General features: G+C 46.2%; 1 protein-coding gene across 2 annotated transcripts in view; it reads right to left on the reverse strand.

Annotated features, from left to right (window-relative positions):
• LOC138516989 (programmed cell death protein 4-like) overlaps positions 1 to 15091 on the reverse strand; it is a 141515-nt gene that overhangs the window by 72586 nt on the left and 53838 nt on the right. For both annotated transcript variants that reach the window (XM_069632482.1, XM_069632483.1), the window contains exons 4-7: positions 14947 to 15044; positions 4835 to 4948; positions 3839 to 4060; positions 3608 to 3705 (exon numbers count right to left, since the gene is read on the reverse strand). In XM_069632482.1, coding sequence (XP_069488583.1) covers positions 3608 to 3705; positions 3839 to 4060; positions 4835 to 4948; positions 14947 to 15044 — 532 coding nt within the window. The remainder of the gene's footprint in view (positions 1 to 3607; positions 3706 to 3838; positions 4061 to 4834; positions 4949 to 14946; positions 15045 to 15091) is intronic.

The following is a 15091-nucleotide window of genomic DNA, read 5'->3' on the forward strand; positions in this document are numbered from 1 at the left end:
TCTGGAAGAGATAGGATGAGTTGGGAATCATCCGCGAAGAGGTGGTACGAGAACCCAAAGGAGGGGATTAGTGCCCCAAGAGCAGATTTGTAGCGGGTGAATAGGAGCGGACTGAAAACAGAGACTTGTGGAACAGCAACAGAGGAGTGAGTTGAGAGGTGTTGCTCCAAGAGACCGAATTGGCCAGGTGCAAGGTAGGATTCCATACAGGCAAGGGCCTGATCACGAATCCCAAGAAGAAGGAGTATTAAGGAGATCACTAATCAGTGTCTGAGTCAGCATACAGGTCAAGGAGACTTGATAGCAATTGGTTGTAGTACTTAGCAGGGGCGATGAAGTTGGACACATTCAGAGCATTTTCCGTGCAGTGACAGGAGCCGAAACCTGCTTGCAGAGGCTCTTGCAGAGGAGAGAGACAAAGGGCGAACGTTAGCCAGTATGTTCGTGTAAGCCCCTTGCTTGCAGACGGATGACCGTGGCAGTTTTGAAAGCAAGCAGAGTCAAAGGACAGGTTGAAGAGTTTAGCGAGGTGAGAGGTCTCTATAGGGGCAATAGGCTTGACTAGCTGAGGGGCAAGAGGATCCGATGGGGCACAAGCGGACCTAGCCTTCATCAGTCAAGATAGCACTTAGTATTAGTGTGAATAAAATGGGAGATCGAGGCAGAGGATGATGGTAGAGTAGGCAGAGTGTAAAATGTAGGAAGACTGAGGAAGGTCAGGAGAGGGTCCAATTTTGGAAATGTATGTAGGGAAGTATTCAGCTCGGTCATTAGCTGTGTGTGGAGTCGAAAGTCATAGACTTAGGAGTGAGTTTAGAGTACCCTTAAAACCGCCAAACAATTGGGTCTACCCATACACTGTTTTTTGGGCTGTCTAGAATAAGGGACCAGTCCAAACCGCTACAGTGGGTGCTGGGAAGGATCAGGTTTGCACAACTGCCATTTGAAGCATACTGCATGGTTTCCACAAACAGAAAGTGGACCAAAACAAAATGACCCAAGTGTGAAATAACAATTAGCACCCCAATGGCCAACAGTGTAGCTAAGGGGCAAAAGGTTTGTCTTGGAAGCAAGACAACGCTGAACAACACCAGTTCAAATCCCGATCTCCGGGTATAAAGCGCTTTATAAAAGAACAATTATATAAAAAGTTACATCGGGCTACTAATGCAGAACAAAAAGATATACAAGCAGTAATCCACAATACAAATTTAGGGTGATATCACCCTAGGGGCGAGGCATATGAGCAATGTGACCGGGTCAGGCTCACGGGACGGTCAGAGGGAGGGAAGGCGAGCAACCACAGTGCAAGCTTGGGGTTGGGGGGGGGGGGACATGTGATATGCATTTGTCAATGTTGGTACCCTCTGTTGCAAAATGACTCACAGCACTTTTTCTTTTCTAGAACCGCAACTGCCAGGGTGCACCTGGGAGTAACCAAGAAAACCCGGATCAGAACCGAACGAAGGATAAAATAGAAAATATGAGCCTTCACCAAACCCAAATAGTGCCCAGCACCTCAGAAAAGCAAGGAACTCACCAAAACGGAGAAAGGACCTTCTGACCAACAGCAGGCCACAGAAACAGTGGAGAAGTAATCGGAAACTGCCAACAAATCATGCCGAAAAAGAGGGAGGAGCTTAGAGGGGTTTTTATTTTTTAAAGCTTTTTTGCTGTGTAACTTCCCTCTGGGTAAAAGACAAGTAGATTGCCCATAGAAACAAGAGAGTGCTGCACCAATGGAGGGGGCAGGAAGCAGTTGAAAGGCAGAATGTGGGTTGCATTAGTGAGTTCAGAAGGTCTGAGGTAGACTGAGGTAACGGATGGACAGACAGAGTGGAGAGCTAAGGAATTGGTGGCAGAACTGGAGCAAACTGCATGTGAGGGAGAGTAGTACCATTTTGTGAGAGTGAAGGAGTGAATGAGAGCATTTGTGGAGGTGAGGGTAGCATTTTATTTTTGCTACTTTGCTCTCCTTGACTTTCATGGTACACCCCATCTTTTCGCCATGGACCGCTTCCTGACCTGACTTTTTGCTTGGAGACTTCCCTTGCTTTGCTCACTCTTATGGGGTAACGAATAAGTCCCCAAAACCATCAGTATTGGGGAACTAGGACTCCCTTAGTGGATTCTTAGTATTTTAAAAGCTACACGCGTCACCTTAAAGCGAAGTACATGTCAGATACTTTGCACCCCAAGTTTTTCTTTTTTTAACTGCGGTTACAATTACAATGTGCCCCACACAGGCTGGTGGCAGCGGATGTTTTTCTTCTGCATTTTGACTTTTTACACATGCGATTTTCACATTTTACTGCAAAACGCCATACAAAGTACCATATACTCCAAAATGGCCGTGCCACAAGATTGCCACCTCTCCTTCGGCCATTCTGGACCTCTCGGTCTGGAATGGCTATATGTGTAATGGCCTTTGCTGGGAAATGGGACATTGTGTGTCTGACCGGAATGTGGGGGCTGGGTTTGTCTGGACACAGTCCACAACCAAGCAACCGTGTGTCTGTTGCTGGGCAGAATGTGTGGCCATTAGCGGTCCAGGATCAGATTGCCTCTGCCAGTGAATGGTGCAGATCCTTACAATTGGTGTACCAGGTGGTGACTACAGTCCAAAATCTGGACAATTCCTGCAGCCATTCGACAGATCATCGCTTGAGTCCAAACCCCAACGAGTAAGTACAGCCAGCTAAGGCTGTTGCAGCCGACCATGGGGTATTAGTATACCCGTTCATGTCCCCCTCTGCACCTCCGCCCCCGCAAATAAGAGGGTCGGAACACTGATCTGAAGCCTGCGTGTAGCTGAGAAGAGGGAAGGAAAAGAAGTAGGAAGATCAAGGGAAAGGGTGAGCGGAGCGGGTGAGCAAGGAGGATGAAGGAAAGCCGACAGGAGACAAGAGGGGAACATCAATTAGTGCAACTCATCTCCCTTTTCCAGCCTGGTGCGTTACACCTTGAGCTATATTTTTGAAAATGCAAAACAAAAAAACCCTTCAAACTTGCTGAAATTCTACAAATTCTTAAGGCCATCAGTGGTCACAGGACAGCAAGGCAAAAACGATTGCAGGGGCAGGGGACTTTAGGAGAAGTCCCCCGGACTACACCTGGAAGGCATGGATACTAAAAACCAACCGGGGGGGGGGGGGGGGGGTGGGCTACCACAAAGTGGTACAGCACATCATCTGAAATGGAATGCTGCCTGAAAAGCAGACTTGCCCCTTGTCAGAGGGTTGAATTCAGTTTCTGAACTATCCACCCGGATGTTCTCTTCTACGACTCCGCCTCCTGATCCAACCGATGGTGTTGACGTTTAGGGGCATAGTGCAATGCAGGCTATACGCCGATTCTATTCCGGATCTGCCCCGGATGACGCCTAGAACAAACTTCAGTCAATGAAGTGAAATACTCAGAACCAACAACTAGATGGAAGAGTATGAATATGGCAAAAGTCCAAGCAAACAAACAAGGTCCGGAGATCGCAGAGGAGAGATGAAAGCAAGGTCAAAGGCAAGGGAAGAGCACCAAGCGAGTTCCCATCTGTGCAGGTTAGGGGAGGGAAATGGGAGCAGGCTGGGAGATCAAGCACTGAATTCTTTACCGTGCATGGTCGCAGTCTACTTGGCCCTTGTAGCGGTCCAGGAAGTTGAGGGGAAGCGCGTGATCTGCGATTGCCCTGGCTATGAACTGGCCCAACATCTGGAGAAGGATACGAAGACAAGACATTTAGAGAATACAATAAAATCCATCAATATGCTCCATTCCCTCAGCATACAGGAGCCCTTCACATACAATCGCCTTCCAGAAGGTCTAACACCCTAACCCAACTTGCCTGTGGTGCCTCTGGAGTGTCCAATATGAGGTCAGGGAGGTCCTTCAAAATCTTATCGAAAGCTTGTGCAATGTCCTCTGGGTTCATGATCTTGCCCACGAGGTCAGAGAGAAGTCGAGAAGTGAGTTCTCGGTGGCTGGCCTTGCCTTCCAGGGAGAGGGAGACAGCCAGTGAGGGGAACTCGTGCCTCTTCCTGCCAAGGTTCAGCTCCTTCAACAGGGCCTGCGCAGAGGAACAATCCAGAGGTTATTACAGCATTATATCCCATTAGACTTACATACAGCCCCCCCGTTGCTTGCGACTATATTCCATGCATTAGATAGCTCTATTGAAACTTATGCACAGGCACACTACCAGAATTGCTTCCAGTGACTGGTGTACTGACCCATCCTCACGTTCTAATGATGACGACACAGATATCCTCCTACACAAACACCCCCACTGCACCTCATCATAGCTCTTGCTCCTTTTACACCAACACAAACTTTGTGCAGAGGAGTACAATTAATCTGATAGAGGCCATCCTCTTCCTGCACCATCAGTATGCTGGGATGCCATATTTGTAAAGAAGGTGTCAGTCACTATTACAATGTGTCCCTCTTTTCCTGTAGAAGACTTGTTTCGCTCATATCTGTAGGGCCTGCAAAATGTTGTTTGCCTCTCTGTTCCCAGTCTATTCACAATTGACTGCATGCTCCCCTTATCTTGCATGAATTTACGCTTAAGACCTTGCTGGTCTCGCTCCAACCCAAAATCCTTTCCAGGAGCTGTGTTAATGTCTCCTCTGCTTATTGTGTAATCACCAAGGTGATGTTCTTGCAATGTAGCAAACCCCACCCCCACCACCTCCCCCATCCTACCCTCAATTGCATTTACAGGTCCTCCTACCTTCCACTAATGCCAGTTCCCAACTAGTGGAACCCAAATCCTTGCATGCTCAGAGAGAAACACTATAGCCCTACTCTGAGCTTTCCATTCAATTTCACTGATACTCACGATGACCTCGTTAGTGTCGCCGTGTTCAAAGTATTCCTGCACCATAGGGTGTACGTTTTTCTCCAGGTCACTCTCATCCAACTCTGGGACGACTTTCTGGTACACAGTGTCACCCTACAGAAGAAGAGGAGATAGGAATACTGTGTTCAAGCCGCATGAGGAATACTGCACAAGAACCAAACTGTATGGATTATCATACATGCGTACCCAACGTGCATATATAGGGTATCGGACAGTCAGGTGTATGCCAGACACTTCCTGGGAGGTGTCTTTAGGATGGGTTTTGTAAAGGCCATGTTCACAGCAGTTTCAGACAGGGGTTTGGGAGGCAAAGGCGGGGGGGGGCTAAGAGGGGTTAGAAAACATTCCTCGACTGTGCCAAAAACCAGGGCGGTCAATGGTCACAACCTTCTCAGGGCCTCTGATGAGGGCAATCCGTCTGCTCCAGGTTCTCAGGACCACAATTGAGGTTAGTGCTTCAATACAGCCATTGCAAAGTTCAGGATGAGGGTTGGTCTGTGTGCAGGCTGGTCAAAGCCCAGGGTGGGCACAGAAGTTGGACAGCGCCTTCGAGGGGCTCAGGATGGGAGCAGTCTTTGGGATTCAAGGCCCAGGTTCAAAAATTGTTTGAGGTTGAAGGCAGAACATGTGCGGATTCGTCAGGGCCATGTGAAGGCAGCTCTGTACCCAGGCTTTCAAGGGATCAGGTTGGAAGGGCCCTCCTGGGGACAGGCATATTATGACCCAGGCCAAAGCCAGTCATGGGGAACAGGTTGCTGAGGGTAGGAGGGTAAACTGCGTCCCAGCAAAGGATTCCAAGACCATCCGACAATACAGAGTTACAAATCCCAGTGCAAGGTTACTGTTAGGCAAGATTGTATGCAGTACCCTTTGGGTGCACTACAATAACCCTGACCTCCTGGCAATAGGGACCCAACCTTTGGTATAAGTCTGAACTACACAGGTTGGTAGTGTGGCTGAGCAGCCAGGCTCATAGTGAGCTGTAGGGGAGTTACACAGAGATTCACAGCGACAAGTACTCAAATAAACACTTACACTCAAGGTTTCTTGAGTAAACAATTATTAATTTATTTCACTGTCAGTTGTAGAAGCCTTCTTCAGAAGGGGGTAATATATGTAACAATTAAAATTACACTTCAAAACACACTGTTAGTTTCTCTAAAAAGAGGATACCCATTGGGGATGGCACACAGACGCTTCCTACACCCTCAGGTGACTTAAGTAGCTAGGACACTGTGGACATTGATTTATCACTGGCACATTTAGAGCAATGCAGAGTTTGGTGTAAAAGATAGAATAGAGGAATAAAACAATAGTTAACAAATAATTCACAAACAAGTAAGTACTTTTAAAACCTTCCAATGCAGAGTAAATTAACCCTTTCCTGGAAGGCCAAAGCACAAAGTCACAGGTAAAGAGGAGTCTAAGGGAGCCAGGACAGCCAATGTTAATTGCACAATGTCAGGGGGAGCTGAAGATCTTCTTTGGCAGGTGTTCGGCAATGTTTTTATGCAGTACCCTTAGGGTGCACTACCACAACTCTCGACTACAGGCAATAGGAACCCAACCATTGGTATAAGCTTATACTACACAGTTTTGGTAGTGTGTTGAGCAGCCAGGCTTGTCTCAAGAGGGGTCAGTTACGAAGAGATTCACAGTGACAAGTGTTCAACTTGCATACAAGGTTTCCTGAATAAACAATGTATTTATCAGTCAGTTAGAGTAAGCCTTCTTCAGAGGGGAGCAATATAAAAAAGTGACACTCAAATACACTCCAAAACACACTCTTAATATTCTAAAAATCAGTGAAGACCCTTTTGGGATGGCCCACAGACACAACCTACACCATCAGGTGACTTCAATAATTAGGGTGCAGGGAACATGAATGTCCTACAGTTGTATTTAGAATACTGTTAGAAGTTGGTAAAAGGAAAGGTTATTAGAACCAACAAGAGACCACAAATATTCTCAAGCAGGCAAATACTTTTGGATCCCCACAGCAGAGTCATTCAGTAGAACAGGCTAGGCCAAAGTCAATGGGCGAAAGTCTTATATAGGATGAAGGCACTCTGGTAGGTAAGTAGAAAAGTCTTTACCCAATGTTTTAGAAGTCTTTGAAGAAAAGAAGAATCAAATGTAGGGCCACAGCTGATTAGACTTGCGAGTAGTAGAAGATGCAAGCAACTCTAGAATAAGAGTTAAGTTCTCTCAGACTTTACAGTACCTTTGTATTGAAGATAAAATGCAGCAGATGACTTCTGTTCCTGTGCAGCTCTGCAGATCGCTCTGTTCCTGGGCCTCAGATGTGGGGACAAGAGGGATGACTTGTGTACGCCTGCACTGCAATGGGACGGTCACCACTCGCAACCAGCAATCTTTCCAACAAGTGGCACTTCGGTGTTTCAGCACCTTGTGACTACCGCAAATAGCAAAACTGCGGTTCCTGGCCATCGAAATGGACTTACCTTGCTTCTGGGGACCTGCGCTCTGTCCAAAGGATCTTCCTGGAGCTATAGGCCAACTTAAAAGCAACGCACACAACCTGGTGTTCCTCTCCCTGGCTATACGGTCTCCAGCAGCAACTCTGGAAATTCAACCAGCTCCAAGAAGGATGTCCAGGTGGCTTACTTTGGAGTGGAGTGGTCCCACCAACTCAAGGAGAGAAGTCGCCCTTTCAGGGGCTTCTCTGTCGATACGAATTTGGAGTTGCAGCAGGGCTTCACCGGACAAACCAACGGTTCAGGGGTTGCAGCAGGCGTCCTCTTCAAGCTCTTCTTCGGTTCCTTCGTCCAGTGGTCGACTGCCTTCCAAGCCAAAAGCTTTGCCTTTTAATCAGGTTTCTGCCATTCATTCCAGCCTATTGGTCACTCACCCAGCAGGGCGAAAGCGAACAATGGGACCAAACCTGGTTTGGCACACAGGGTAAATCTCAAGAAGGACCTTTCCACAAAGAAATGGGGGAAAAAAAAGACCAGGGCCATTTTGACAAAATTGCACCCTTGGGTGCTTTACTGCAGCTGCGGACGCAGCCAGCAGTAAATGCACACCACGGTATTAAACAAAACCACTGCCACCAGCCATTTACTGAGAAAAGGGTAACATAAAAATGTTACATGAGAAGCTAGACAAAAGGGGATACTAGGTAACCCCTCCAGCACCCTATTGTAAGATGGTGTGTGCTGGCTCTAGAAAGTCACTTCACTGCTCTGGGAAACAGTAGTTTCACCAAAAGGAGGTATTTAAACCTCTGGAAAATGCACTGAAGGTGCTGTGTGACACAATGTAAAGAGGACGCCTATGGGGGTTTGTCAGACTCCAAAACCAAAGAGAAACACAGAATAAATCACATTAAAATGATATGAGAGAGCTGGGGGTCTCCAAGGTAGAAGGGATTCGACACATTTCTGAGAATTCGCCCTAACAGTTACGAATAGGCTGAAGGGCTAGGTTGGGAGTGGTCACTGGGGGGAAGCTTCCAGAAAGTTCCATTAAGGACTATCAAGTCAAAATACCTACTCTTGGAGATTCTAGGGCCACTTTTTATGGCCCCACAGCCTTTTGCCACCCCCCCCCCACCCCTCACTTGTATTTTATTTATCACCAACTTCTTTTTTTTGGTCAGAGACACTTCTCCTTAAGTCCCCCTGCTATTATGACCGTCTTTACTGTATATAGGTTATATGGTATTGGGTTGAACCCGCCATTCCCATGCTCCCCCCCCTTCCATTTCCAGTGGTACCTCCTAGGCTCCCCATTTGGTCCTAGGGTGATTCCATCACCCCTACACATGTTTCAGGGCGTAGGTTGGTTTTGGCTTCAACAGGAATGCAAGCCCTTTTAGAGCTTTAGTAGCCACACATACCCATTTGGTATTGGTACCAATAGGTTTATTTAAATCCTACTCTAGGCCATTTCGTGTTTTAGGGCTTCCTTTGTTCCTCAAGGTGGTCTTAAAACGGACCTACAAAGCAACTTCCATATTGGACTCCCTCACTCACTTCCTGTGGAGGTGCCTTTGTCTAAGTGGCAGTTCCAGTGAACAAGCAGAATGGTTGGTCTTCTGACCGTTTGACCTAGTCTCCTTTAGTGATTGGCTGGTAGGCCTTTCGGAGTGGTGTTTAGACTCTGCCCTGACCCACTTTGCTTCTGGGAGTTGGAGGTAGCAGGTCTGCCGACCAGCTGATGTGCTTCCTTCTATTTTTAAAGCCTGCTTGGTGAAAGGCGCAAAGATCAGTGGCTTGGGCATATTCAGCTTTGGGGGGGGGGGGGGGTTTGCCTTCCTCAAGAGTCCTGCCTACTCCCCACATCTGCTGGGTCGAGCCCTTCTCGCTGGAACTCTTTTCTGGCCACTTTACTGCTGCATGCCACCATTTCCCCACCAGGATTTCCTGGGGGCCATCTGAGGTAGCAAACGTTCTTCATCATACCAGGGTCGGTTACCCAGCGGTCCAGTCCCTGACACCATGTGGCAAGAATGTGGAACTGCAGGTTAGCCGGATCTAAATCCGGAAAGCGGGAAGTGCCCCACGACTACCTACAACTCCTCCAACAGAATCTAGACACAAAGTGGTCCCCCGAGTGATTGAGTACAGGGGGAAGAGTAAACATACCGGTTCCTACCCCTCCCCCAACCATCTCCATAGGGTTTAACAGGCAGAAAGTCCTCTCCATTTCCCGACCGTGATCGGTTGAGTTCTAGTCAACGATCCTCCCCTGGCCTGACCGGATTGGGGGAGGGTCTCCCAATTACATTACTTTCATTTTTCTTCTTCTTTGAAACAACTCCTTGCTGGCTTTGCCAACCCTTTTTCATACTCATTTAATAAGACTCAGCTTTCTGAAAGCCACTATATCGGGTCCTGTGACTCCAAGAGCACCAGACCCCATAATTTCTAGCAAGGCAAGGACGTTTTAAGGGGAGTCCCTTATTTTATAAGGCTGTGTATGGGGTTGTTTCTAAGCTAGTCTCTTTTCTACATAGGATTTCTTTATTTTGGTTAGTACCATCTTCTTTATTCACTTGCTTTGCTACACTACAGTTGCTAAGTGCTCTTAGCAGAGTACAGCACTCTATTCTATTGTACAAATCTGAGGATGTCGTCCCTCTTCCCCCCACAGTACAATAGTCCCCCTGGGGGTGGTGTACCGAGGGAGGATCACATGGGGAAGGAATCTCCCTATGGGATTGGGAACTACCATCACCAGAGCACGCGGTATACACACGCTCCATTACCTCCAACCGCAACTTTAAATCCTTCTTCCCCATTCTTAGACAGAGCCAATATATTTTGTTGTCAAGTCAGTCCACCTAATTTGGACGACAACACTGAAAACTAGACTGAAACAAGCGATCCTGAATATAGCTCTGAAACTAACACTGACAAAGAAGATGCCTACGAGTGCCAAGATCACTTGCAAGAGCAGAACGAGCAGTCTAGTTTTCAGAGGCCAGAGATTGGCCATAAGCAGTCCATCGGACAGCCGCAGGAACAGGAGTGCAGTTAAAGGTCAATCCGAACAGCAGAGAGACGCGAGAAGGAGGGAGCCGTCCCCCAAAGAGGAATAGTAGGAGCCGTGCATGGAAGCAGCTGAAGTGAGGCGCACGACTCTGAAGTACAGAGGAGTCAGTGCGTGCCGCTGGAAGGAAGCTTCAGTCTGCCGAGCTACTGCAGCCCCGCTGGACGCCCGAATGCTGCTGGAGGCACCAGAATGGATACAGCTGTCAGGGTACCTGCAGTACCAGCGAGAAGGACGAAGACAGGCAAGCAGGTTACCCGGGAGCTGTGAGATCCGGGGAAGCTGCACCCAAAAGGGTCTGGAACCCTAAAGTGAGCAGGAGACAGTTGTATACTTGACAGGAGAGTGAACAAAGAAGATACAACACCAATGTGTGTCTGGGACTTACGTCCAGTTTTAAGCAAAGAGGGTCTGGGACCGGTTACATTTCTTTATATCGAGGTAATATATAGAGAAGGATTATATATTGAAACTTTTAAGGCGAAAAGCTTTACAGTGAATGCACTTTGTATTTAAATGTTTTGGGGGAAACCTCATTTCCAACCCCTAAAGAATCCACCCAAAACGTTTCCCAAAAATATTTAACCCCATCTCTGCATTCAATATAAAGGTGTTCGATATAAAATATTAGATAAATGTTTTTCACTATATAATTTTCAATATAAACACTGTATACCTCTGGGACTCTATAAGAAGAAGAGTCCAAGACGGAATACTTGCTTGGCAGGAGAGTGAACCAAGCCACACAAATTATTGTGAGTCTGGTACCTGCATCCAATAGAGAGACTGATAAAGAGGGCCAAGAACCTGGTTGCCAATGAAAGAAGACCTATTCTTGGTAGTCGAGCAAACCAAGCCGATAGGACATGAGAACTGAAGTCAAGAAACAGTTCCTCATGAGTTATTCAAGACCTTGGGATAAGAAGTTTAGGGGTAAGGAGCACAACCCTACCTCTGACATCTTATATTTTGGAACATATTTTTGCATCACTTTAATACCAATGAAACAGGGACCTTTTCGCTTGATTGGAAACACCAAGAGCACTATTTTAACAAAATAACACCCATGCACACTTATTTAAGATAATTAGTGTTATGGACACAAGTAGGTTTTTGGACAAGGCAGTGAGATTTTTTTTTTTTTTTTTTTTTTTAGAAGTTTCAGACTAGCTGACAATTTCACTAGTTTTTCCTTTGAGGCAGTGAAACCATTGACACCACCCAGATAAGAGTTTGGCTCGACCTTAGAGTCTTTCCTTGTTCATTGGAATAGGGTGGCCACTCGGAATTGGTTCAAATGGTTGATTCTGAAAAGCCATCTCAAAAAGGCCCAACCCCTGGTCTGAACCCTCCCACATAGAACGGGCGTGGGTTGTGTCTTTAGGACACTGCAAGCCCCTAAGGGACTATACCATCTTGTTGGATTTTGTTTTTCTGTGGTTCTATCCACTTCCTGTTTATTTGTGTGTGGTGCTTACCTGTGGTAGTGGGCCCACATTTAGACAGCTGTTTAGCGTGACCGGGTCAGGTAGTTGACCCCATCAGGGATGGACACCCACCCGGCCTGGAGGAGGCCTACCAGGACATATGCTGAAGCCAGCCCTTCCTCAGAGGTTGGGTGAGGGTGTTGAGAGGGCCCCAGTCCCTGAACCCATGTATGTGCCTCGAGTGGCACCATTAACGTTTAATAAATACAGTGTGAACTGGTTGCAGGCCAGAGTTCTCTTCATCTTGATTCAAGACCACAAGTTCCACAATGCCACACAGATGCAGGAAACTACAGTGACTCACAATGAACCAAACACTTTAATCAAGATTGTCAATTACCGCAACATACACCAAATGAAGCAGCAAGAGTGCCAGACCAGAGAAAATACAAAGCGGACCATTTGTGAAAAAGGCAGGGTTGAATGTGGGGGCGGGCGGGCGCAAATGGACTATGTGCTGCAGGGAGCGTGGGAGTGCAGAGGGAGTAGAGAGAGAGGGAGTGCAGAGAGGAGGAAAGTGTGAGAAGAACAGAGGGACAGGAAGGAGGGGTGAAAGAGCAGGAGTGAAGGAGGCAGAGACCTAGGAAGAGCAGAAGTGGAGAGGAGAGTGTGGGCGAGAAGGTGTAGAATAGGGAAGAGAGCAAATAGTAAGATCAGTGAGGGAACTGAAAGAGTGGGAGAGATGAGACATACTGTCTGATACAGGCACAATCTGAAATCATCCCGCCCAACATCTGGGACCTTTTAGATTAAGGAACCTTTAAAAATCCTGGAGGAATTAAGGCAGCAAAGGCATCTGCCTTTAGGACGTAGAGAATACCGATCTTTAGTCGGGAAGCACCATGGGGTTGGTTAGGAAAGATTACGAGTGCATGTGCGGGGGTGGGGGGGCTGAAGAGGGAAGGCAGAAGGAGGAAACTCTCATTGAATCAATCATCCTTGTGATTCTGGCGATCATTTATGCCATCTGTGAAAATACTATGCTTGGTATCTTTAACAGTGTGCATTATACTTTAAGTACTTATTATAGAGATGTATGTGTGACTTAGAGTATACATTTTTTCTGTATATCAGTGTAGTGTATTTTCTAGAAATGTGTATGGACAGATGGTGCATCTTTGTGTCAGAAAAGAACAAGGAAGGTGGTGACACTGTCTCTTAATGCCACAATCAGGTGAACCATGTACCTATTGTCGGAAGACGGAGCAACTAAAACACCAGGCGAAGGCCTGTGTGTATAGGAATGGCAAACAGCCTATGAAGGAATACATCACAAATCAAAAACGACCACTACGTAATAACAAGACCAAATTAATTTTTAATTTCACTAAAAAACTATATAACATTTGTTAAAAAAGAAGAAATCTTCACACAAAATGTAAAAGTAAACGCAAAAGTAATTCAGTAGAACCAGACAAAGTCTGATATAACACATTAGAAGTTGTGGTGGGGTTAGTACGTGAGTATTGTCTTGTGGACACTGACTGTTCAAAATCAAACACAAAACAATAGAGCACTTCTTAAACAAAAAAGCTCTATCAAAAGCAAAACCAGACATGTTAGGTTTATCTTGTGGTGGTCGACATATGAATCGGCTAATGGCAACAAAAAGAATCGGGCAATACACAAAATTGTCTGTTGATGCAAATGTAGCTGTCTTCAGGACAGGAAGAAGAAGAAAACTACAAGAAACTTGATTGTGTTGAGTACTTCTTCTTGGCCGTTTTATAAATTAAACCCACTAGGCAGTTAATGGTGAAGAGATCCTATTGGATATCAAGTGTTCGCTATGGAGAGTGCAGCAAAACCCAGGTGTTCTTGTGATCCAATTGATCAAAAACTATCTGCTTAAATTGTTATGAGGAAATGTTGTGCTGAACCTCAGCTATTGTGGTTATGCATTACATGGAGTAGGCTGAGCAGTACAACCGATCTCGCGAGATCGGTTGTACTGCTCAGCCTCGCGGGTATAATCAAGGGACAATTCCAGTCCACCCCTGCTTATACGGCTCGCAATACATCAAGGTTACATCTCAACCAAACGAACATGCTTTTCTCAACAAATGCAGAGAACGTTCATCTTGAAATGTCGGACATCCACTTGACATGTACCTTCTACTCCTAGAAGGTTTCATTTACAAAACAGTACGGCCAAGAAGAAGTACTCGACACAATCAAGTTTCTTGTAATTTTCTTCTTCTTCGTGTCCTGAAGACGGCTACATTTGTCGACCATCACAAGATAAACCTAACATGTCTGATAGGTTTTTCTTTTGATAGAGCTTTTTTGATAAAGAAGTGCTCTATTGTTTTGTGCTTGATTTTGAACAGTCAGTGTCCACAAGACAATACTCACGTACTAACCCCACCACAACTTCTAATGTGTTATATCAGACTTTGTCTGGTTCTACTGAATTACTTTTACATTTTGTGTGAAGATGTCTTCTTTTTTAACAAAGAAATGTTATATAGTTTTTTAGTGAAATTAAAAATTAATTTGGTCTTGTTATTACGTAGTGGTCGTTTTTGATTTGTGATGTATTCCTTCATAGGCTGTTTGCCATTCCTATACACACAGGCCTTCGCCTGGTGTTTTAGTTGCTCCGTCTTCCGACAATAGGTACATGGTTCACCTGATTGTGGCATTAAGAGACAGGGTCGCCACCTTCCTTGTTCTTTTCTTGCGCTTCTTCTAATCCCTGAAGGTGGCGTTCCCATTAATGGGATCTCCCCCAACTATTACACAGTATCTTTGTGTCAGCCATATACCCGTGCGAGTTAAACCTGGTCACTCTGAAGAGTGCTAGCCCCCGCATATGGTTGGTGGTTGTAGATCACTCAGAGGGTGGTACAAAAACTGTACTTTTCAGAGAAGCTTACCCCTTCCTACGCGGAGGAGAGAAACGAGGCAACTCAAAGGTTTAAAGATGGTCAATTTGTAGCCTCCTTTTATTCCTTCCAAAAGTATAAATGTAACAAACCCAACTCTCCCTGGCTCAAAACATGTGACTCAAAACAGACTGAGCGACTTCCACTTGTCCCTACACCAGAATCGCAGCCCTGCCTTCAACACCAGGACGCATCTTACCTGGGCAAATTCATCATAGTTGGGGTCCTGGGCATCAGGCTCCTGATAACCGTACACGACTCCGGGAGCCCCCCAGACGCCCTTCCCTCCAGCACCACCTACAAGAGAAACAAAGCGCTCACATCAGGGGATAGGCAAAAGAGCC

This window comes from Ambystoma mexicanum, chromosome 6q, assembly GCF_040938575.1.
Source record: "Ambystoma mexicanum isolate Mex_15411 chromosome 6q, UKY_AmexF1_1, whole genome shotgun sequence".
Taxonomy (NCBI): Eukaryota; Metazoa; Chordata; class Amphibia; order Caudata; family Ambystomatidae; genus Ambystoma; species Ambystoma mexicanum.